General features: G+C 34.7%; 1 protein-coding gene across 1 annotated transcript in view; it reads left to right on the forward strand.

Annotated features, from left to right (window-relative positions):
* DNAH7 (dynein axonemal heavy chain 7) overlaps positions 1-22,824 on the forward strand; it is a 115,510-nt gene that overhangs the window by 46,078 nt on the left and 46,608 nt on the right. The window contains exons 29-39 of the mRNA XM_085299497.1: positions 1,108-1,356; positions 6,180-6,329; positions 7,385-7,567; positions 8,397-8,573; positions 8,896-9,027; positions 9,693-9,917; positions 11,316-11,513; positions 14,677-14,832; positions 17,931-18,099; positions 20,673-20,799; positions 21,667-21,886. Coding sequence (XP_085155623.1) covers positions 1,108-1,356; positions 6,180-6,329; positions 7,385-7,567; positions 8,397-8,573; positions 8,896-9,027; positions 9,693-9,917; positions 11,316-11,513; positions 14,677-14,832; positions 17,931-18,099; positions 20,673-20,799; positions 21,667-21,886 — 1,986 coding nt within the window. The remainder of the gene's footprint in view (positions 1-1,107; positions 1,357-6,179; positions 6,330-7,384; positions 7,568-8,396; positions 8,574-8,895; positions 9,028-9,692; positions 9,918-11,315; positions 11,514-14,676; positions 14,833-17,930; positions 18,100-20,672; positions 20,800-21,666; positions 21,887-22,824) is intronic.

Here is a 22,824-nt window from a genome sequence, read left to right on the forward strand (position 1 = left end):
ATAGTCCAGATTTTTGTCTTGCTTTTTTACACTGAAAAAAAATTGTTTTAATATTAGCAGTCTCCAGTAGTATATTGCATTGGACCTATCATATTTTTTTTTTTACTGCATTAATAGGTCTGTTTATAACTTTGATCCTTCTCTGCTGTGGAGAAAAAGAAACTTTTACCCAGAGGGACAACTGCTTATRCTGTGATACTGTTTTCTGTAATATGATAATGAAAGAAAAGAAATAGTATTTTATGCCACCCATTTTGCGAATAGGAAATCATAAAATATATTTTTCTTTGTCCCCACTTTGTAAGTAGGAAATCATAAATATATATTTTTTGCCTTCATCTTATAAAGTCTACTATGCATAGAAAGGTCATACTCAAGCACGAATGTATAATCCTTTAAGTGGAAGGTGTGGAGGAAAAACACTGAGGATGAATGACAAATGGATATTTTATCAAATGTGTTTCAGAGAAGAAGAGCTGCTCATTTTGAAGGCAGCTTGGTAATTCTGCTTGGGAAATACGGTTTTGTCATCGTCGATCAGAAAATGCCTGTAGCACAGAATGTTACTCTTATACATTATTTAAAATGTCAGGATGTGATATGCTYGCTGACATCTTAATACTAGAAACTAACAGTGGTAAAAGGAAACCAAGGCATGTGGTAACAGGAAATATGTCCAAAAAAATACTCTATTGTAAGCGAAAATGAAGAGTCTTTTACTTTTAAATTTAGATTTCCTGTAATCATTTTCAGTTATTGAAAGAGAAGGGTAAAGGTTTTCTTGACTTACTAACTGTGAGTTTTAAAACTAGCTTGATAATAGCTAATGTTTATCAGGAGACATAGGCTTAGATAGCTAATCGCTTTTCTAGATGCACAGGTAAACATGATAGAAGTACATAAAATAAATATCATCAGTTATAAATTACAAAGTTAGAACTTTGGCTCAGACAAAGATGACTTACAAAATTCGTAAGTATCTTATTTAAATCAAAATAATATATTAGTCTGCCTCGTGTTAAAGGGCAAAAGATTGTCTGCATGAGTTTCAAACCAAATGGCTTAGAAAATGTTAAGCATTCTTTCCAATTCATTCTCTGGACCTAGGGTATTACCTCTGATTTGTTTCCTGGTGTGAAGCTACCAAAACCAGACTACAATGACTTGCTGGAAGCCATCAAAAAAAACTGTGATGCCATGAATCTGCAAATGACTGATGTATTTGCTATGAAGATCCTACAAATATATGAGATGATGATTGTGCGTCATGGCTTTATGATAGTTGGAGAGCCATTTGGGGGAAAAACATGTGCATATCGAGTCCTGGCAGGAGCACTGGGGGACGTATGTGAGAAGGTAACTAATTTTTATAAATATTTCTGATCAAATCTATTTTTTAAAAAAAAGGTAAAATACAGAAGTATTTTTATATATTTATACCAAACACAGAATCTGCTCTAAAGATCTTAGAAATATAACGTGAATTCATAAAGAATTTGACTGAGAAGCTGTACTTCCAAACTTACATATGACAAGATGAGCCAATGTCAAAGATGCACAGAACATTCCATGAGTTTCTGTACATGTAGTTTTCTGTAAATTCTTTCATATGATTGGACAAGGAGTGAATTAGCTATTTAGGATAAAGCTGTTCCTTGTAAAAGCTTTATACCAGTTTTCTGCTACAGACAATTTCCTTATTCAAATGACAGCTACCGAATTCTCTTTTAGCATACATTATTCAGTTGAGAAGAAATACACAAAACAGTAGATCTGCTTTATAAATTAACACAGAGTTTTGAAGGCATTCCTGGTAAAAATATAGTAACATTTTGAATAAACCCTTGTAAACCCATAAACAAAATAGTTCCAAATTTTGACTATGCTTGAAACTAGGATATCAATGAATGTTTCAGTTTTTCTAGTGATTTTTGAATGTGAAAGGGAATCCAAGATCTGTTCTGTGAAATAACTTCTCACATCATATATGAGAAATGGATAATACCTGTTATCTGTGGAACATTTTAAGTTGTCCGGTAATGTAGCTTTGCTAAATCCTTCCCAAATTCAGGCCATCAAAATGGTTGTATTTTGTGTGGTATTTCTGGAATTCTGCAACTTGGGACTCTGGAGGTTCTGCAGAATAGTCATAATTATTGTATTTAGTATTCTGTGATAAAAGGGGCACTAGGTTCACAGTCCAGTCAGTAACTGGTCTGGTAGGTTGAAATGTGTCCTCAGTATGAGGCACTTTGGTAGGTGTTTCTGGAATGAAGTGTTTGGGGTCTGAGACTTCTGAAATGACTAGCCACTAGTCAGTGACGGGAAACACAGATGTCTCTCTTGTACTGGCAAGAGACGCATCTAAATTGTGCAGGAATACAGATGCAAGTCCTACTTCTCAGTTATTAAAGCAAGATAAAAGCTTTCTCTGCATGTTACTTCATAAAAATCTCTTCAGTGTGTCTGTTGTGGTTTCAAGGCCTGTAAGTCAGATGTTGCCTTAAAGGGCAGAAGTTTCTGATGCCAACTTTTGATAGTCTTTCACACTTCTGAAGCTTGTACCTCAGTACTCTTGACTGTTTCAACTTTTAAACCAGTGAGTGCTTTAGCCTAAATTGAAACACTAAGAGTCAAGAGGGAATTAGTGTTTAATCCTCCTTTTGAGAAAATTCATTCTTTATATTTCTCTCCTTTTGTTATAAACATTCCTCTTAGTTTACACTGGACATACAATCTAGGTAATATTTGCTCTTTGGGATATGCAGTTATATACTGATTCCTTTTGCTGCTCCTCTCACATTAAATACCCCTTTTTAACAAAACATCTCTTTTAGCCACTACCATCAGAAGCACGACAGGGAAGAAAAACATTTCAGAAAATAGATTAGTGGAGTCTAGCAGCAGTATTTCCTTTTAATTAAATGATGTAGTTATTCTGTTTGCTTCTGAATGTTCTAATAATTGTAATAAAAATAATAATTGTTAATAATTTAATAATTTTAGCCGTCTCTTACATTGCCTGGGAGATACTGTATTATGCTATCAGGTCACAATGGAAAGAGAATGTCAAAACTTAATGAACCATATTTCTTTTCCTGCCACACATAGCAGTCTTGTTGTGTGTATGAGTGAAAGATGGTTACAACCATATAAAACCCACAATAGCCCTTGCCTTCTGTTTCATCTAAGATTTAAAAATTCTGTGTTTGGGCTTAAATATTTGATYATGCGGCCATTCCCAGGATCACTGATAGTAAGAGTGAAGTGAGAAAATTCTGAAGTACAAGCTTTTCAAAGGTGGTGGCAGGCAAGAAGAATCTTAAAATATATGGCTTTATGTGGATGAAAGATTTCCTCATCAGCTAACTGTTCTCACATATGTTTCAAATGACAACTTACTTCCATCAGTTACCATAGTGGGATTATGTGTCACAGTGAACTGCTTATGTGGCCGTTTCTGAATTAAGATTCATGATTTCTCAGAGGAAGTTAATGATCTGAACAGCAGTTTGCTTGTTTTTTTGGTTGCTTCCTTGTGTTATATTCGCACTGAAGCTCATAAAGAGAATTTGTTTTAAATAATAGATCTTAAAGGCACTGATTGCTTCTTGTCCCAAAGAGATAGCAATCTGGGTTTTAAAAGTTCTTCGTTATCTTTTTCTGTAATTGTCAAAATATATTTTCACAGATTTTCAAAGATTTTTTAGATTATCAAAACTACTGAGGAAGAAAACAAAAGCAGTGTCTAAGCTGCTGAATAAACCAGCACTACTGAATGACCTAATCACTAGGCTGCTGAACATTCATAATTTCATTTTACTGAATCTCCCTTCTTTGCATAACGTGCCTAGCAACAAATATGCCGTCTTCAAGGCTAATCAGAACTAGTATCCATATATACTGTTTTCAAGGCTAATCATAACCAGTATCCATACCCATTTCCTCCTTTTTTGGCAAGTGGCTTTCTATTTTTATGATCCTTCGTAAAAAGCTGCTTCCTATATGACAGATAAATTATGAAGTTTTTGCTGTGGGTGTTTAGGAGAATTCTGTTCCTGCTGGTCGCTCTACCATAGTAATAAACTTTCTGCTTTTCCTTTTAATTCTGTGAACTACTGCCCACTCCTTCCTACTTCTGTTTATTAAGGGGAAAAGTCATCTGCAAGAGTGACAATTTTTTACCTGATAAATTTCTTCCTCTTAGCCCCGCTCCTCAGTCAACTGTAATGATTAATTACATGGCCAACACACCTTTTGGATTTGTTTTTTCCCTAATACAGCTGGGGTAGGACTAGTGAACACAATTTCATTTTCTTTATGAGAACAGTTAATTCTTGGAGGAGTTCTGCTTTCTTGAAAAAAAACCTCCTCATTAATCTAAACTGATGGTTAGTGTTCAGTTCTGGGAATTCCAGCAGCCATATAGCTACTATATTTGAATTTTATAAATAAGGGAATTCTGTGATGAATAAGATGTGAAGGAAAGATTTACGATGAATTAGGTAAGAAGGTGCTAACAGAAACAAGACAAAAGAAAACCAAAATGTACTTCCAAATCTTGAAGATTGTAAACCTGAATTTTTTATTGTTATAACGGTTTAATTTTTTAACTAGGCAATCCTGTCAAAGTTGCTTTATTTATTTTTTTAATTCTGTTTTTTTCATGCTTGTGTTTTTGCTGTTCACTAGCTGGTAATTATTTCAAGAGTTACCTTCTGTTTTCCTATTGCTTTAAATATCACATTTTCTTTCTCAATATTCACTTTGGTGGAGTAGTAAAGGGAGTAGTAATCATGAATTTTTACGTACACAGTTGTTTCTTCTTTAAAATAGTGTAATAAAAAATCCTGAATTTTATATTTCACAGAGGAAATGTAGTCAAAGAAGATACATGTATCTGTGGGAGGAAGGCAGTTAAAACCAGCACGATGTAACGCAGAACTCCTAATTCTTCACTTCTTATTTGTAAACAATAGAGTGATAGAATCATAGAATCAGTAAGGTTGGAAGGGACCTCTGGAGATCATCTAGTCCAACCTCCCCGCTCAGGCAGGGTCACTGAGAGCATGTTAGAGAGGGTTGCATCCAGATGGGTCTTGAATATCTCCACAGAAGGAGACTCCACCACCTCTCTGGGCAACCTGTTCCAGTGCTCTGTCACTCTCACAGGGAAGAAATTCCCCCTCACGGTCATGCGGAACTTCCTGTGCTTCAATTTCTGCCCATTGCCTCTTGTCCTGTCACACGGGACAACTGAAAAGAGTTTGTCCTTGTCCCCCTGACACCCTCCCTTCAGGTACTTATACACACTGATAAGATCCCTCATCTGTCTCCTCTTCCCCAGGCTAAAGAGGCCCAGCTCTCGCAGCTGTTCCTCATAGGGCAGGTGCTGCAGCCCTCTGATCATCTTCATAGCCCTGCGTTGGACTCTCTCCAGTAGCTCCATGTCTCTCTTAAGGGCTGCTTTTGAAAGAAAGAGATTTTTTTTTTCCTTAAATCATGAACCTTTCTTATAATATGAAGCTGTAGTAAGTTGATGTTCAAATGAATGTATGGAATTTGACAGTGCTCATGATTCATTCCTGTAGAACTGTCTATAATCACACCTCTAATGTTAAATGTCGTGTTTGGCCACAAGGAGAGAAGAAAAGAATCAGTTTAAGTTGATAAAAAAGTAAAATTAGGTGTTTTTCTATGGTTTAAATAATAAAAATCTTTTTTGCTAATTTAGTGTTTTGATGTCAACCTCAGAAATTTACCATGCTAGTCATATTTATTCCCTTTTTAAGCATGGGAAAAATGGGATGAAAATTTAAAGGGTTTTGGCTGTTGTCATCCCTGTAAATGTGGGAATAGGGTCTATAGGGAAAATTTGGGTCTCTTGACAGGCCTAATGTCCTGTTCACAAACATTAAAAAAAGAAAAAAATCATTTATCAAGACACTACTCAAGTATGAAAATTAGACTTTCAGTTACCTATGATAAAGATGGGATAATTTTCTTTAGATATTCTTCGACTATCTTTACGGTATAGTATGTGATGACTTTCCTGTTCTAACATAATGCAATTTTTTGGAAGACTTAATAATACAGAGCTGTAAAATTCAAAATAAAACACATGACATAATGAATTGCATATTCATTATTAACAGATTGCATCATATCTGCATTTTTAGGGGCTGATGGAAGAAAACAAGGTTCAGATCACTGTTTTAAATCCTAAGTCTGTAACAATGGGTCAACTGTATGGACAGTTTGATCCAGTGTCGCATGAATGGTCAGATGGCATTCTGGCAGTGAGCTTCAGAGCATTTGCTTCTTCTCCAGTGAGTACCAACAGGATTAGAGCATTTTGAGAACTGACTTTTCAATACCTACATTTAGGAGTTCAGTGGTATCTTGAATGCACAACAACCGTAGGAATTGTAGGACTAATCATTTGAATGCAGAGACTGCAGTTTGGCTTGGTTGTAACTTGCTCCTTTGCGATGTACTTTATGGATGTTGGTGAATGATTATTTGTGTTTCATAAGGCCTTATGCAAGAAAAAGTACAATTTTATTTGTGTACGTTATAAATATTTGATCCTTCTACTATATTTTCCTTTTTATTTCCTCTGTTTTTTGGCCCAATTTTGCATTGTTTATGTATATGAGAATTTTGCCATTTGTTTTCTGTTTTCTGTTTTGGAAGAAATGGCTGTCTAACTGTAGCTTATGGTTGAACTTCCAGTGAAGTCCACTGAAACATTTTCACTGTATATGATGAAAGCTGTATCTATCCTACAGATGCCTGAGTTTATGCTAGTTTATGCTAGTGACTGCAGTATCAAATTCTGATCCGCCTGTAAACTTAAACATACTAGTAACATTTTGAAGTTGATCAGTGTAAAGTTTGTGGTTATGAATAGCATTTTCACAATTGCTTTGTATTTTCCAGTGAGAAATATGAGAAATACCTCTATTTATTTGCTTATTTTGTAGAGTACCAAACTATATAGTTTTAATAATACCATATTCCTTAAATAGTCCTATTGACTTCCATGGTAAGTAGTAATGATGAGTAGCAGTTTGTGGTATTAAGAGTCTCACTTTGTCTAAGTCAAGATATTTAAATTTAAAATTTAAATTGCAGTTTGAAGTGATGTACTACTCTACCAATATAAGGGAAAGACTCTAGTCAAACATATTAATAATCTTCTGGAGTTAACTGCAGACATAGACTTTAAAGCTATAAAACTAGATTGTGAATATAGATTGTGATCATTTTCAGAAGCTGCTGCTGAGTACAACTCTATACTTAAAATATTTTCAGTTATTGTTTGTAGAAAATAATAAAATAAAATAAAAATATCTGATTAAAAATATATTCTGCAAACCAGACCCCAGACAGGAAGTGGCTGATTTTTGATGGACCAGTGGATGCAGTGTGGATTGAGAATATGAATACTGTACTTGATGATAACAAAAAGTTATGCCTTATGAGTGGAGAGATCATTCAGATGTCGCAGCAAATGAGCCTTATTTTTGAACCAATGGATTTAGAAGTTGCTTCTCCTGCTACTGTAAGTACCTGTTTTTGAAAGACTAATTACAGATCTAATTTTTTATTCAGATATACTGTGAAGATTTTCCCTTCTAATTTTTTAAAAATRTATTTAAGAATACTAGTTATAAGCTTGTATTTCTTTGATACTAACCATGGTAAAGTAACATCGTAGATTAGATTTTTTTGTTTGTAAGATTATGAAAAATTTTAAGCAATATGATATGAGAAATTACATATGTTCCCCAGAAGACTTTGTTGTTGTTATTCCCTGAAAAGGGAGTCAGGCCCCTGTGTCTTACAAGAAAAACAAAATTCATGTGTGACTCTCTAATCTTGCAGACAAATTCTGGTAAAATCAGTGGTCATTGAATTTCTATTGCATCTATTTTTTCTGACAGTATTTGTGGAATGAAAAAAAATTTTTGCGAATATGAATAGAGGTTCTAATAGTAATGTAAACAGAACAGAATTCGAGGAAGGAATTTTGAGTTAAATTGGTATAACAATCAATTAAAAATTAAGTGTAGTATCTGTAGCCAGTTTATTATTTGTTATGCTGTTAGAGTTGAGATCTAATTCTATTCAAGAAGAAAATCTGTCTTTGACATTAGTTTTCCCATTGGCTCAAGAACAAAGCTAAGTTTAAATTGTGTGTGTCTCAGGGCTTGCAGAACCACACTCTAACAAATGCATTTTTGTATGCAGTTTGGTACAATTTACTCCAGCTTATAATAATCTCAGAACCTGTATATTATAATACTGAATGTTATTTTATTTTCCTTTAAACAGGAAAAAAAATTGGGGATAGTATAAACTAATGTGCATCTGTTTTTTGTTTTATTAAGGTTTCAAGATGTGGTATGGTGTATATGGAGCCTCACATGTTAGGCTGGAGACCATTAATGATGTCTTGGCTAAATGTAATGCATCCAGGAATCAGCTCTGTGCATAAAGAATTTATAATAGGCCTATTTGACAGAATGGCTCCATTTTCTCTTGAGTTTATTAGGAAATGCACAAAGGTAGGATAAGGAGAACTTTTCTGACAGCTAAAAGTTATTTTTACTCCTACATGCTAAAGGAACAAATCATTTCAATGGGACTGTAATGATTTATATTTTTTATCTGTATACACAGCTGTTTAGATAAAGGTTGTGAATAAGGCTTGTGTTTGTCTAATTGACTTAAGTTTTAATGTGCTGTTGAATGTATCTTAGGCATATTTATCCTACTATTTTTTATCTTCACAATTAGTAAATAATGAAAAAACTCTCACAATGCAGCAGTTTCTTTTCAGTGAATAAAATAGCCCTGCATTTGAGAATAATTCTTCTTTCTTTTCAGGAATTGTCTCCTACTTCAGATACAAACCTAGTTCGATCACTTATGAATCTGATGGACTGTATGATGGATGAATTTGCCGATGAAGCCAAAATTAAAGCTATGAGTGACCRTGACATTTACTCTTGGCTTGAGGTAGGCAATACGTTTAACATAAAGAATAGGGAGTTCCAAATCAGGCTTTACTGAAATAGGATTCACAAGAGAGAGAACTTGTATTTGGTCATTAGGACAAATCTTTTCTAATGACTATTGAGGAAAATACCATTACCTACATAACAGCTACTTTTAATTGATACTTAGTTGAATCTTTTGTGCTTAATTTCTTGATACAAGCTTAGTGATTTTTTTGCAACCAACTAAAGAAAATTTTATATGATTCTCCAGTTTCTGTTATCTCAGTTTATTGCTATTTAATTTAATGCTACGTAAAGATAAGAATCCAAGGAAAGTCTTGTTGACAAACACATCCAGCACTGTGTGGGGTAGGCCTTTGAGTAGAAGACAGATAAAGCATTTTAGAATAAACAGCAGTCTATGCTTGAACCTTCTCAAAGTAAGGGCTCTGCATGGAGCAAGTCAAGCATTTTGCTGCACACCAAAGGTGAGAAGTTGCTAGCAGCTAACATAAATGCTGTTTTCCAGTACCATCACAATGGTGCTATATTTTGTGTGTAAGAGTGAGTTGGTCCAGCATGCTTCTCTTCTGATTGGTAGCAAAGATTTCTTTGACTTCAGTGAGTAAGAAGTTTGTAATATACAGCTGCTGAACATACGTTTTTTTTTTCCTCCCACTCTAGGGTATTTTCATATTTTCACTGATATGGTCTGTTGGAGCTAGCTGTAAGGAGGATGATAGACTGAAATTTGACAGAGTTCTGCGAGAAATGCTTAACGGACCGATTAGTGAGGAGACAAGAGAAAGATATAAATTGTTGAGCAGTATTGATCAACAACCTTCAAAGGCTTTTGCAGTCCCATTTCCAACAGAAGGAACAATTTATGATTATCGGTTTGTCAAAAAGGTGAGGATCACAAAATAAGATGAAGATTCCCATTTTGAAGTCATCTTTTATGAATGGTACATGATTTATATTGCTATTGTAAATTTATTTCTGCTACTGGCTTCTTTTATCAGTAAATAGACATGTCCCTTCTTGCAAAATAGTAATGCTCTAGTGTTCTGGCTAGGAATTGCAGTAACAAGGTCTGGGTTTTTTAGCCACCAGAATATTTGGCTGTTGTGACAGAACAAGTAGGCAGAAAATCTTAACTAGTTATTTTGTTCTATTTTTTATCCTTTTCTTTTTCTTGTAAGATTRTTTTATTCTCATTTCAGTTCTTTTCTTAGGTTAAGGAAGCACTTAATGCATTTTAGACCATAGCCCTTTCATTACTCTGATAGTCTGCTTCTGTGCCTCTCCTTCTCCTCTGCTCCTTTTCCCCACCATTAACATGTGAATATATAATATAATTCTCTCAATGAAGAAGAAAACTTCACGCAGTGGATCTAGTATACTCTAAGACTCCAAGATGAAATAAACACACCCTTTTTCGATGCTGTTTATGAGCAAGCAAAAATTCAGAATGCAAAAACTTTCTTTTTATCCTTAGACTGTTGGGCAATTTTACATTGTGTTTCTACTTCAATCTGCAGCACATCTGGGCAATCTGAGTTTATTATTCTTGTGAAGTCCTGTTGCAGTACAATGGGAATTACATTTATCTAGATTTTGGCTCATGCATGATTCGTGCATCTTGCTACGGAAAGTAGATGATATTTCAATCATCAGTAAGGGCTTTATGTCGTCTGATTGTAATCCATAAAACCACATTCTGCCAGTAAAAAGGATTTTCTGTTCAGAGCTGGGAATATGCCCACTCTAAGAAAGCCTTGAGGAGGGAGCAATCTTTAGAAGTTTTATGACTTCTGTACCAAGACAGAAGCTTTACGGGATAGATAGATGGGACAAACAGTTGTTTAATTTTTTTTCATCCTTATGCTAATAATTGATGACTGGAAAGTTTCTGCACCTTTTAAACAATGCTGTAATGGGTTGAACTAGAGGAAAAAGCTTTACTGTGGAGATTCAGCACTAAAATTGACCTGTCTCCAAATTCCATAGTTTGAAGGTATTAAGAATGAGGAAAGTCTGTGACAAGGACAGCAATGTTTTTTATTGATAAATTGTTCCATGATGTTTCTTATCCTTTGAACTGAAAATACTGCATTGTATAAAGTTTAAATATATTTCAGTTGTATTTCTGAACCAAATCTGTGAGATTTATTTTTAGTACTTCTAAAAATTGTCCAATAAAAACCGTCTATTATATCTTAGTCCTTCAGTTTTGCTATTTGCATTGATTCTGCATTGGTTTTACTATTTATTGTAAAAATCTGACTTTCATATAAATTAAAATAGGGCGCAGGGATTTGGGAGCCCTGGGTGGAAACACTGAAGTCAGCTCCTCCTATACCACGAGATACGATGTTTAATGAAATAATTGTACCAACTCGGGATACTGTTCGATACATGGCATTGATGGAATTATTGACAGTGCATCAAAAGCCTTCTATATTTGTTGGGCCAACAGGAACTGGAAAGAGCACCTATATTACTGTAAGTGCTTTTAATACTAATGTTATAGCTTGTTAATAGTGTAAGATGAGGAATAATTTGATAAAATTATTAATAAAAGCAAAATGAGATATGAATTGTTGGATATTATGAAATGAAATTATGGGTCACATTAGTTTTATGCAACTACAAAATGCAGTTGCGTAGCAAAAAGTAAGGGTTTTTTGTGTTTGTTTTTTATTGTTTTTGTTTTTGCTATGTATTTCCAAATTAAATTCTTAAGAGGAGCCTAATACAACTGAAACAGGACTCTTCAGTTTTGTTCCTGTATTGATTTACTTTTCATTGTGATTATATGCAGTGTATACTTGGGATAGTCTACACAGAAACCAATGCACAAAGTACTGAACTATTTAATAAGGCATCCAGTCAGGATTGCTCAAAACAGGAAAATGCATATGTTCTCTAGATTTAGAAGCAGCAGAAATGTGTGCTGCTATTACTGCCGAAATATTCAGAAAGAAGTAGTAACCTTTTCTAGTCAGATGCTATTATGGCAATTGCATATATCAGATAACAAGAAAGAAAAAGAATTTTGTCACTAAAGGAAACAGAAAGCCAAAAAAATAAAAGTAGTATTCCTAAGAAATTGCTTATTGGATATGACTGTATTGGTGAGCGGAATTAGCTAGACAAGATCTTCCCAGGCAATTTTCTTCATATAACCATTTAGCTATATCTGGTCATTACAATGAAAAACAACAGCTGCTTTTTACAAGATGAAGTAGTTGTAAATCAAAACAATTGTATGTCCTGTTTTATGCAGTGCCAAATATTCTTTACTGTGTGTCTTATCCTTGTCTTTGAGAGAAAATGAAAGAGAAACCCAAGTAATAGTGATAATCTAGTTTGACTGGAGCTTTTAGTTTCAGTGGAAATGGCTGTACGCAATTGTTGTTATTTCTGAAATGAAATATTGTTAGTGAAATGGTAATTTTTGATCTACTTCCAGGATTTTTAAAGTTGCAATCTGACTGTTGAAARGAGATTTTTTTTTCAATGTCTAAATAGTTAATTATTTAAACAAGAGACTTTTGTTTTCTAGGAAGTAGAAATACAAACAATACCCTAATATTCATAGAAGTTATGCTATACATTGTTATCTCAAACCAGCCACCTTATCTAGACAGCAGGATTAGATTGCATTGTTTTTATATATAACAGATGCACAATACAGTTAAAAGGTTATTAAAGTTCTAAAATAGATAGTTATGATACACTCTTGAGATACATGATCTCATACTGTTTTATTTTCCTCCATAAGATTCCTATCCCGTAACTGTGAATATTACTCTGTGTACATAAAAAACAAAACAAAAACTCTGTTAGCTGTTGTATGTAGAGCCTCTGCTCCACTTGAGAGGTTTGAAAGTTTACTGTAAATGTGGCAAAACAGCCACTTCAGGGGATGAATTCTGTCCCTGTTGTTGTTGGAGATGTCCACTGTAATGGTTACTTAGGTCAAAGTTTTCGCAGACAATTATTGTGTTCCTTGTTTTGTGGATGGCTGATTTGAATCTATGCTTTTTGATTTGTGGAAGTACTGAAGCACCGTAATTTAAATGTGTTAGAGTTGCTATTTGATCATAAAGAATTTGTATTCTTTAAAAATCAAGTTGTTGGTATGTGAAATTAGAATATTGCATAATATTTTGCCTGTGACCTTTCCATATCTCTGTAGTGTTGTGTGGCATAGAAAAGCTTGTCTTCTAATTTTGTCTTTGAATATGATATGAATTCTGTTCAGTAAGATAAGCACTGAGCACACTGAATACTGAACAGAAAACAAGCCATTGACAGGTTTTTTTAATAGTAGAAGAGGCAAGGTATATTAGTCTTGAGTGTGTATATATATGGCTAATGATAATTAAAACAGATGATAGTAATAAAAACATTTAAGTAATGACTTATTACAGCCAAATACAATATAGAGCTCTTGAAAATGGAATCAAAAGGAAATAATACACTTGTAAAAAAAAGCGTTGTAGTTTTATGTATTTGAACCAGAAGTCAAGACTAATGCTTTTTTCAGTTTTTCCAAGTCTGCATATATTTCTTCTTTCTAAAGGGAGAAGTTAGACTGTATGATTGAAAGCAGACTTCATTAGCATTTTGAAATAACTGAGTCATCATTATTTTGGGATAAATTAGTTTCTTTTATTTAATCTTCAGTCACTGAGTGATGCATTGTTCATTCTAATTTTGTCATGTGATTATTAAAAGTATGAGTAATACAGAAAAAGATTCTAATTTACTAGATGAAAAGGTTGGATCAATGTTAATTCTTCAGATGGATCTGACAGATGAAGATAATCTTTTTTCCATCAGAAAGATGTTTTTGTTTTTAAATGGTGTTCTGCTATCACAAATCCCACATTGCATTCTAAAACACTGTGGTGTTCTGCTGCCCAAATAGGTTCACTTGCAACAGGTGGAATGCTTGATGTTTCCTAGTGAGTTATTACACTCTTACTCTGTTTTCTGTGAGAAGATATAACATCATTAGTTTAAATGGCAAACTGGTACTAGTTACGGAATGAGTCCCATGAGTCTTACTTGAAATGGTGTTCCCCCAGCGGTTAAATGGCAGCTAACAAAAGAGAGTTTGGAAGCCAGTAGTATTACAAAATACTAGTAATCTTGAGGGTAAAGCTTATCTTTAGATATTCTTGCTATGCTCTTTGAAAGAAAATATTTCTGGAGACTCATGAAAAGTAGGTGTAAATATTTGGATTTGTGGATACTTGTGCAAATTTGAGTGTGGATTTGAAGGCAATATGAATCTAGTCAGATCTAATTGGTATTATGCAGTGATGTATTTGTACAAAATATGAACATGCTAAACTTATATAGTATTTTAGGTAGTTTTTTGAGAAAATGTGAAAATATCTATATTGGCAGGTAGAAAATTTTCTTTGACAAAATAAGATTATTATGTTTCAATTTATCCAAGAGAATTAGTTTATCTGATGAAATATCATTATTAAAGATTTATGTTAGAGATGAATTACTATTTTAACATTTTAGATGAAATAAAAATGATGTAAAAATATCTTTTTAGATTGATTGCCATTTGCTGAAGTGCTATAGAATTTGTGTTATTTACATATRTAGTTCAACTGTCTCCTCTTCATAACCCTTCCAGAATTTTCTTTTAAATAATTTGAATAAAGAAGTCTACAAGCCACTACTCATTAACTTTTCAGCACAAACTACAGCAGCTCAGACTCAGAATATTATCATGTCAAAGCTGGATAAAAGGAGAAAAAGAGTTTTTGGACCTCCTCTTGGGAAAAGAATGGTAACTGATATACATATGTTTATGTACATAAATAAGTGTGTAAATGCAAATCAGTATGTAAATGCATTATTTTCTCAACTGTGATCACAAGCAGTATTCAGAAAGGATACTTTGAAATAAATAGTCAGAGATACAGTTCTCCTAATATAGATTCTCATGTTTCCCTTCTTCCAGTAACATACATCTTATTTTAATCAACAGAAAAAAATGATATGAATAAGTGTGAACAGCATTATCATATTTCCCACTCCATATTTTGTGATCTAATCCTTGAGATAAAACTTCTGTATGGGCAAGCAGGTTGCTGACAGCATAGCTCTTGGTAATGTGATTTCAGAGTTTTGTAGAAATCTGGAAGTGAAATCATGGAGAGTTTGTCATTTGCTGGAGGCCTGGATCTAGTATATTGTGGAGAGACTACTGAAGCTTGTTCAGCTCTCAGACTATTAGCCCTTGTTGCTCATCTACAAGGGCACCAGTGAACTGTGAAGGGAGAACGGGAATAAACCAAAAAGGACTACAGAGCTCTGTGGGCAGAGGTGAAGGACATGGGAGCCCAGGTGATACTCTCCTTCATCCTTCAGATAAAGGCAAAAAATAAGGTAGGAGTGGATATGGCCTGCCAGTCASCTAGGTATGATGAGCATGCTAGTTACCAATAGTACCAATTACTTCATGATGGGAGTTTGTTAGGGACCACCTCATCAGGGTGAGAAGGTGGACAAAATCTTCCACAGTCAACTTATGGAAGTCTCCACATCACAGTGTTACTGACATCTGCTGGAAGGGCCAGACAGAAGAAATCCAGGTCATTTCTGTGGGGCATTGGGCACAGCTTCTTAACAGCTGCTACATGGGCCAACGAAGCTTAATGGTCTCCTAAATATGCTGCTTATGTGCAAAGAAGAACTGGTCAGGGATGTAAGGTCAAAGGCAGCCTTGTCTGTAGCAGTAAATAAAAAAGAGTTCAAGATCGTGAGGGGAGTGCAGAAGGCAAATATGAGAGCAGAAAGCTTGAACTTCAGGAGACAGACTTTGGCTTATTCAGGGAACGGAGATCCCATGGGAAGGAGGCAGATCTGAAGGGCAAAGGAGGTCAAGAGAGCTGGTAAATCCTTACAGACAACCTCCTCTGAGAACAGGAACAGTCCATCTTGACACTCAAGAAAATCAATAGATGTGTCAGGAGACTGGCTTAGCTGAAAAAGGAACTATTGATGCAATTTGAAAAGGACATACATCCTCTCTGAAAGGGGAGTTAAGGACAATCTATAAAAGAGAAATGCAGAAGCGCTGGCTAGGCATGCGTGGATGCTGTTAGGAAATTCATAGCTCAGTTGTTCAATGAAAGTGACTATTCYTTTTAATCAGTGCTTGTTAGAATTGAATACTGCATTCAGTTTTGGGCCCTATAGGACAGGAAGGATATTGATAATTCAAGCAGGTTCAGCAGAGGGCTGCAAGGATGGTCACGAGATGGGAGCACAAGTGTTGCGAAACTAGGAGAAAGCCTCGTTCAGCCTGAAGAAATGAAGTCTTTAGGAGGGCCTAATAGCAGCCTTCCACTACTGATGAYGAGGGGTACAAGAAGATGAAGCTAAGCACTTCGTTAGTGTACCCAACAGGAAAATGAGAGCAAATAATCATAAACAGAAACCAGGGAAGTTGTAACTGGATATAAGGGGGGGAAAAAGTCACTGTGAGGGTAAATAAGCAGACAAAGAGGAGACTAGAGAGGCCATGGAATCTCTTTCTGTGGAGCTTTTTAAGATCTGAGAAGATAAAGCTCTGAGCAGTCTGATGAGAAATCGGTGTTGAGAGCTCAGCTTTATGCAAGAGATTGGAGACAATGAACTCTGAAGTCCATTCCAACCTGAATAATTGTATGATCTTGGAGTATTAAGGAGATTTAAATTTAAAGATATAACATTCTTCTTTCCCCCCCCCCCCTTTTTCCCCCTCCCCTGCAGTGAACAAATTCTTTTCCCCTCTATCTAGAGGAGCTGCAATGAGAGTGATAATTAAAATTCATCTTAGGGAAAAATTTAGCTTCTAAGGAAAAATGAAATATTATTTTTAAATTACTGTGGAAGATATGTTCATTTTAAAAAAAATGCTACTTTCAGGATTCCTATGGAATTTTCATATTTTTTGAACAGTGATTCACAATATCACTTTCAAAAGCACCATTAAAATTGTCTGCTGTTGTATGTGATGACTGTATAATATGACCTTAGTATGTTTGTTTTTTCTTATTTTCAGTATTTCCTAGCTATGGTTTAATGATTGCTCGTTATGAAGAGCAAAATACGTTTTTATTAGAAGTTCCAGAAGGAAGTACCATTTAAAGATGCTGTTTTGAGGTTATTCATCTCAAAAAGCTGTTTCTTAAGATTTATCTTAGACTATTCTTAACAAAATAAAGTACTGCTGAGATGATTTTTTTTTGTCTTAATTTGTGTTGATCAGTTACCCTCTTCATAGCCATCTCATTATGTTGCCCAAGTTAAAAGGCTAAATAGGTTATAAGGCCCATGATATAACCTATTCTCATTTTGACCAAATTTCTGCTCTCTGTCATGTAGAGAATGAGAAGAAAGGGGATAAAATACAGGTGTGTGTAGAATCTGCATTGGTCACATTAGGTTGATTGTTTGAAGAAGTTTTCTAATATGAAATATCCAAGAAAGATTTAACATTTAATAAATTTAAAATATATTTAACAAATTTAATAAATTTTCTGTTTCCAAAAAACAGAGCTCGAGGCATGTAAGACACTAAAGTTTAAAAAGCAAGTGCTAGTTTGCCCTTTTTCATTAAATATATTCTAATATACATTAAGTACACTCCGTATACTCCAAAATACACTTTTTCTCTCCTCTGTAGGTACGTTTTGGAACAGCTTTAGACAGGCATATTTATTTCATAAGTTTAATTATTATTTACTCAGCAGTAGGGCCACTTCAAAAACACATACTTACATATGTTACTTGCATTCATTTCGGTGGGAGTGAATTGATGGGCACTGCTTTCTGAATCAAGMCAAATGATAGCATATATTCAATTAAATAAATAATCATTTATGTTTTCCTTTTCAGGTTGTATTCGTAGATGATGTTAATATGCCAGCACGAGAGGTCTATGGTGCTCAACCCCCTGTTGAATTGCTACGTCAGTGGTTAGATCACTGGAATTGGTATGACCTTAAAGACTCCTCAGTGATTAAACTGGTGGATGTTCAGATCATATGTGCCATGGGACCCCCAGGTAAAAGATGCATATTTTATGCTTTGTCCTGTTTCTTTGGTTTGTGAAGACTGCATGCTTACTGATGAGTAATTTTACAGTTTGGGTGTCTGTGGGAAGGGATAGGATTCAAGGAACCCATTGCTTACAGGAAACGTGAACAGGATGCATGGTAGAGTGGTTGAGGGGCAGCAAAGAAGATACCCAAGCCTGCCAGGAAGTAAGATTGCCTTGTAGGAAAGTAAGAATGTGGCTATACAGTATTTTTGAAATTCTTTTGGTCTGATGAGACCCTCTGTTGGTCTTCAATCAATATTTTTCTTCTTTTAAACTTTTCTTAAATGCTGCTAAGTGAAGTTTTTAGGTAGATACACCTTGCCTTTATTTGGCAAAAACCAAAGTAAACTATTTATGACATAAAGAGGTAATTATGTTTCTGACAGGCTGTTTACATACTGACAATATGTAGATAGAGATACGTATTGATTTACTCTGTTGCTATAATTAATGAGCTGCYTATTTACTCAAAATAATTGAGTTTTGCACATTTGTAACAGTTAAAAGGAGGAATTAGTTTCTTTGATATTTTGTTTATTTTTAAAATATTTATACATTCAGTTTCCTTCACTACAGCAAGACTCATGTGGCAGGATTTCTTTAAACGGAATTATTCATAGCCCTGTCTCTGACAAACCACTTAACAAGTTTCTGTGAAAGCTGTTCTGAGCATAACTTTTACAGTGCTTAATCAGGCTGTGACTGGTGTTTCCTTTCCATTTAACCTTGAGCTTCCCTGAGTTTTCTCTTTCTTTTATAGAAATGTTTTTAAACACACGCATGTGTACACAYGCACACAYACACATCCGTGCGCATGCACTCAAACACATACACAGACTGTAGCCTGTGGATTTCTTCTGCTGGTATGTACCTTTGCATTTTGAGCAGTGATGCCTGATGGCGTTTAGGACAGGGCACAGCATTTGTTCACCTATCTGGTTTCCTAAAGAAGCAAAATTGTTTCTTGCAGTCATTTAAAATTAAAGGCAGTGTTCATATACAATTCAAAGCACTATATCGAAGGGTCAGTCTGTGAAATAACTGAGCAGAAGGAAACTGTGAAAGTCTTTAAGCCATCCTTACTTTTCCTAAACCTGAGGTGAGGTCATGAATTGTACTAGCTTCTGGCATAACTTAATTGCACAGGTTTTTTTATACTGGCCAAATCTTGGAGACACTTTTGCTGTAAAGCCTGCCTTAGTGCTACATTCCTCTCTTGGGGTGACAATGTAGAACTGACTATTTTTGAAAATGGGTAGAATTTTCTTTTGCTGGAGAAATCTGCAGTTAGTTTTGTTCTAGTACTCTTCTGGTTGAATGGTACAAAACAAACTGATCAAATGAACAAGTTAATGGTCCTAACTATTAGTGTCAAATATCACAATTCAGCTTCAGCTGAAGAATTTACTTTAGTAGCTTCTGGAAGCTGCTTCCAGAAGTCTTGAGAATTATATTCTTTTATCCAGCCTATGTTTAGTCAAACTTTTCTCTGAATATAGAAATTAAAATCTGAAACCTTCTGCACACATGTATACAGTGCTATTGAAGTAATTCTTTTAAAGCTGTTTTTGTAATGTTAGGTTTAAAATTTATATTTGAGAAGCCTTATCTTTTGGATAGAATACATATTTTATCCAAATAGTTTGTATAATTTTGCCATCAGTGCATGTGTAAACTTCAAGATGCTTTGTGAAGTACTGTGTCCAAGAGACAACCTTAGCTGAGGTAGAAGGAAGTAAGATGAATAAATGCTTCAGTAGATTCTAGCAAAGCATGCACAGTTAAGTTTAGACAATCACTAGTTTTGCTTGCAATCTAAACTGACTGAAYGTGAGGTAGTTCCAGGCTTGAAGTCTTAGTGTCATTTATGCAGGCTCCTAAGTCTTGTGTCTAACTTGAGATTTGCCTTTAACTGTGCTTCTGATGTTAGGAATGGAAGCTTGCCCATTTCTCAGCTACCTCTTGCCAATTTGGTCCTATAAGAAAGTTGAACGCCCTGAGTAGCAGCTTATCCCTGGATTCCCAAAACAAGGAGCAAGTATCCAGTAAACTTATATAGTTTTCTTCCCCTTGCTTCCATACATAGATTCATTGTCCAAATCACAATCTAGTCATAAAAACTATTAATTCTAGAACTGAGATAATTTCAATTAAATTGAATAAAGGACACAGCACTAGCCACAGAGGCTTCTTTCATGGAATGCTTTGAAAATTAAGAACATAGTTTTAGAATTTATGATAAAAAATTTTCTTCTGTGCCAGGAGGCTATTAAACTATTAAAATAGTTTAAAATCTCTGCGTATATGTCATCTTGATCATTTCAGTCTGTATTTTACAAAATGCTGTTGTTTACAAAATAGACAAATACTGAATACTGTGAATATTTTTTTCTGCCTCATTGCATTAATTAAGGCTATGGTTGGTGTACATGAGCCTGATGATTGTATTAGGGATGAATAGTAGAAAAAAATTGCTTGGTTTTACTGTTTTATTCTAAATTTTTCTATTTGCAGTAGTTATGCTTTCTAATTTTTAGGTGGTGGTCGAAACCCAGTAACGCCACGATTCTTGAGACACTTCAATACAATTACAATTAATGAGTTTGACGATAAATCCATGTATACAATTTTTTCTAGAATCTTAAACTGGCATCTGACTACATGGTAAGTGACTTCTATGTGTTTGGAAAAATCAAAGTCGGTATTTAAATTATGCTGGTAGGAAGTCTCCAAGACACGTTTATAGGACCCTGCTCCTGAAAACAAATGAGCATCTGTGGTATCCTATGCCTTTTGAGATGTTCATTGCTCCATAGAACTACTGCTCATGTGTWAAATCTCCCATGGAGAACTTTTTGTTCTGAAGTGTTTTAACAAAGCGTTAGACTAGTTAAGGCTACTTCAATTAGTTGAGATATTTCTGTAACACTACTCTTTGATGTATAATAAATAAAAATAGAATTTAATTAGTCATTATTCTGAAAGTAGAACTGGAAAGTGCTTTTAGGTTTCCTGTGATTTGAGAAGGCTGTAGAAACTGACTCTTTTTTTGGCCTTTTACCACCATGTTTCAATTCCATTATTGGGAATTTTTATAGTTTTGTGCTTCAGATTCCATTATTCTATCCATTCCAACTAGTAAGTCCTGAAAGATTGTTTTATCCTCTTTCTAGACAGGATTTGTGCTTTCACAGCTTCTTAACCTTTAAGAGATCTGAGAAGAGAGCAAGTGCTATTTGTCCTGTCTCCCCCATTGTTGTTGTTAGTAATAAAAACAAACAAACAAAAAATTAGAATCAGTCACATTACATCAGCAAACTTGTTACTAGATTTGATTCACAGACTGAGTTAGTCTGTTAATCCAGTAAGAGAACTCAGGTTTGTAAAACTGTCTGTGAGGAAGTATAATAGCAGAACTTAAAAACTGGTGTAGGCTCAGAAGTAAATCACTGTTCTTATATATTATTTGTTTGTTCACATGATGGAATTGTGAGAATCACTCTGTTGTCACCACTTTTTATAACCTGTCAGTTACAGTTTTCCATCAGAATATGTAGAATTGATACCACAATTGATTAATGGAACTATGTCTATGTATAAAGAAGCTATGAAGAATCTGCTTCCTACGCCAGCCAAATCTCACTATTTGTTCAACCTCCGTGATTTTTCTCGTGTTATTCAAGGCGTTTGCCTATCAAGACCTGAAACAACAGAATCTGTAGGAATGATAAAGCGTCTCTGGGTTCATGAGGTAAATCAACTAAAACCAAGAACTGATATTTTTATAAATAAGAAGAAGGTCCAGATTTCTTTCTCAGGGCTATATTGGTATTTTTTACGGTGTAATTTTCTATTAGCTAGTAACTATGAATTCGTATTCATTTATTCAATTTATTAACTAAGATTTTAATTATGGATAGTGTACTGGTAGAGGAAATCAGAGCTTTTTGAAGTATGAATCATACCTTAGAGAAATTGATCATCATTTCCTTCACTTTTCCATAGTTATGTAGTCTCTGCTGCTCTGAATGGTTGCACAGTCCTTTCTATTTCTTCTCTTCTTCCTCCCAAAAAACAAATCAACAGTCAGAAGAGCAGCAAGTAGTCCAGGGACACTGGAAATATAAGACATCTAAATTTTGGTCCCTACATTCTTTTTTCCTTCAGGGTTCCATTTAGAAAAAATTCTTGAGCTTTCTGTCTTCAGCAAATACTGTCTTTGAGTCATARTAAAATAGACAAACTGGATGAGTGCAAGTTTTAATTTCCTTTTAGAAATAAGAAGAATAAAGCACAGGATCCCCCCTGGATTGTAAGAAAGCAAAGTCAGTGATAACTGTTGCTCTTTTAARTGTTTAGTTCCAGTCCATCCTCCGTCCTCTGAGCAGGATCACAAAAAGTAGCTCCTGAAGGTGCCTTTCTAAGTTTCTTACAGTTCTTTAAGATGAAGGCGGTTCAGCCTTCCCAAGCACTCTATTTGTGTTCTTTACTTTTTCATAAAACAAATTTTCTAGTATCCAACTTCAGTATTCTTTCCCAAAATACAAACTCATAACTGGTCCTATCTGGTCATGGCAGAAGGAACAAAATATTCCCTTCCTCTTTGCAGTGGTCTCTTATGTATTTGTATAAAGTGTTTTTAAGTATGTGTGCATGCACATGCATGTGTCTATTTCCATACGGATTTTC

The sequence above is a fragment of the Rhea americana genome, unplaced genomic scaffold (assembly GCF_003343005.1).
Source record: "Rhea americana isolate MKP2758 unplaced genomic scaffold, rheAme1 scaffold_15, whole genome shotgun sequence".
Classification (NCBI taxonomy): domain Eukaryota; kingdom Metazoa; phylum Chordata; class Aves; order Rheiformes; family Rheidae; genus Rhea; species Rhea americana.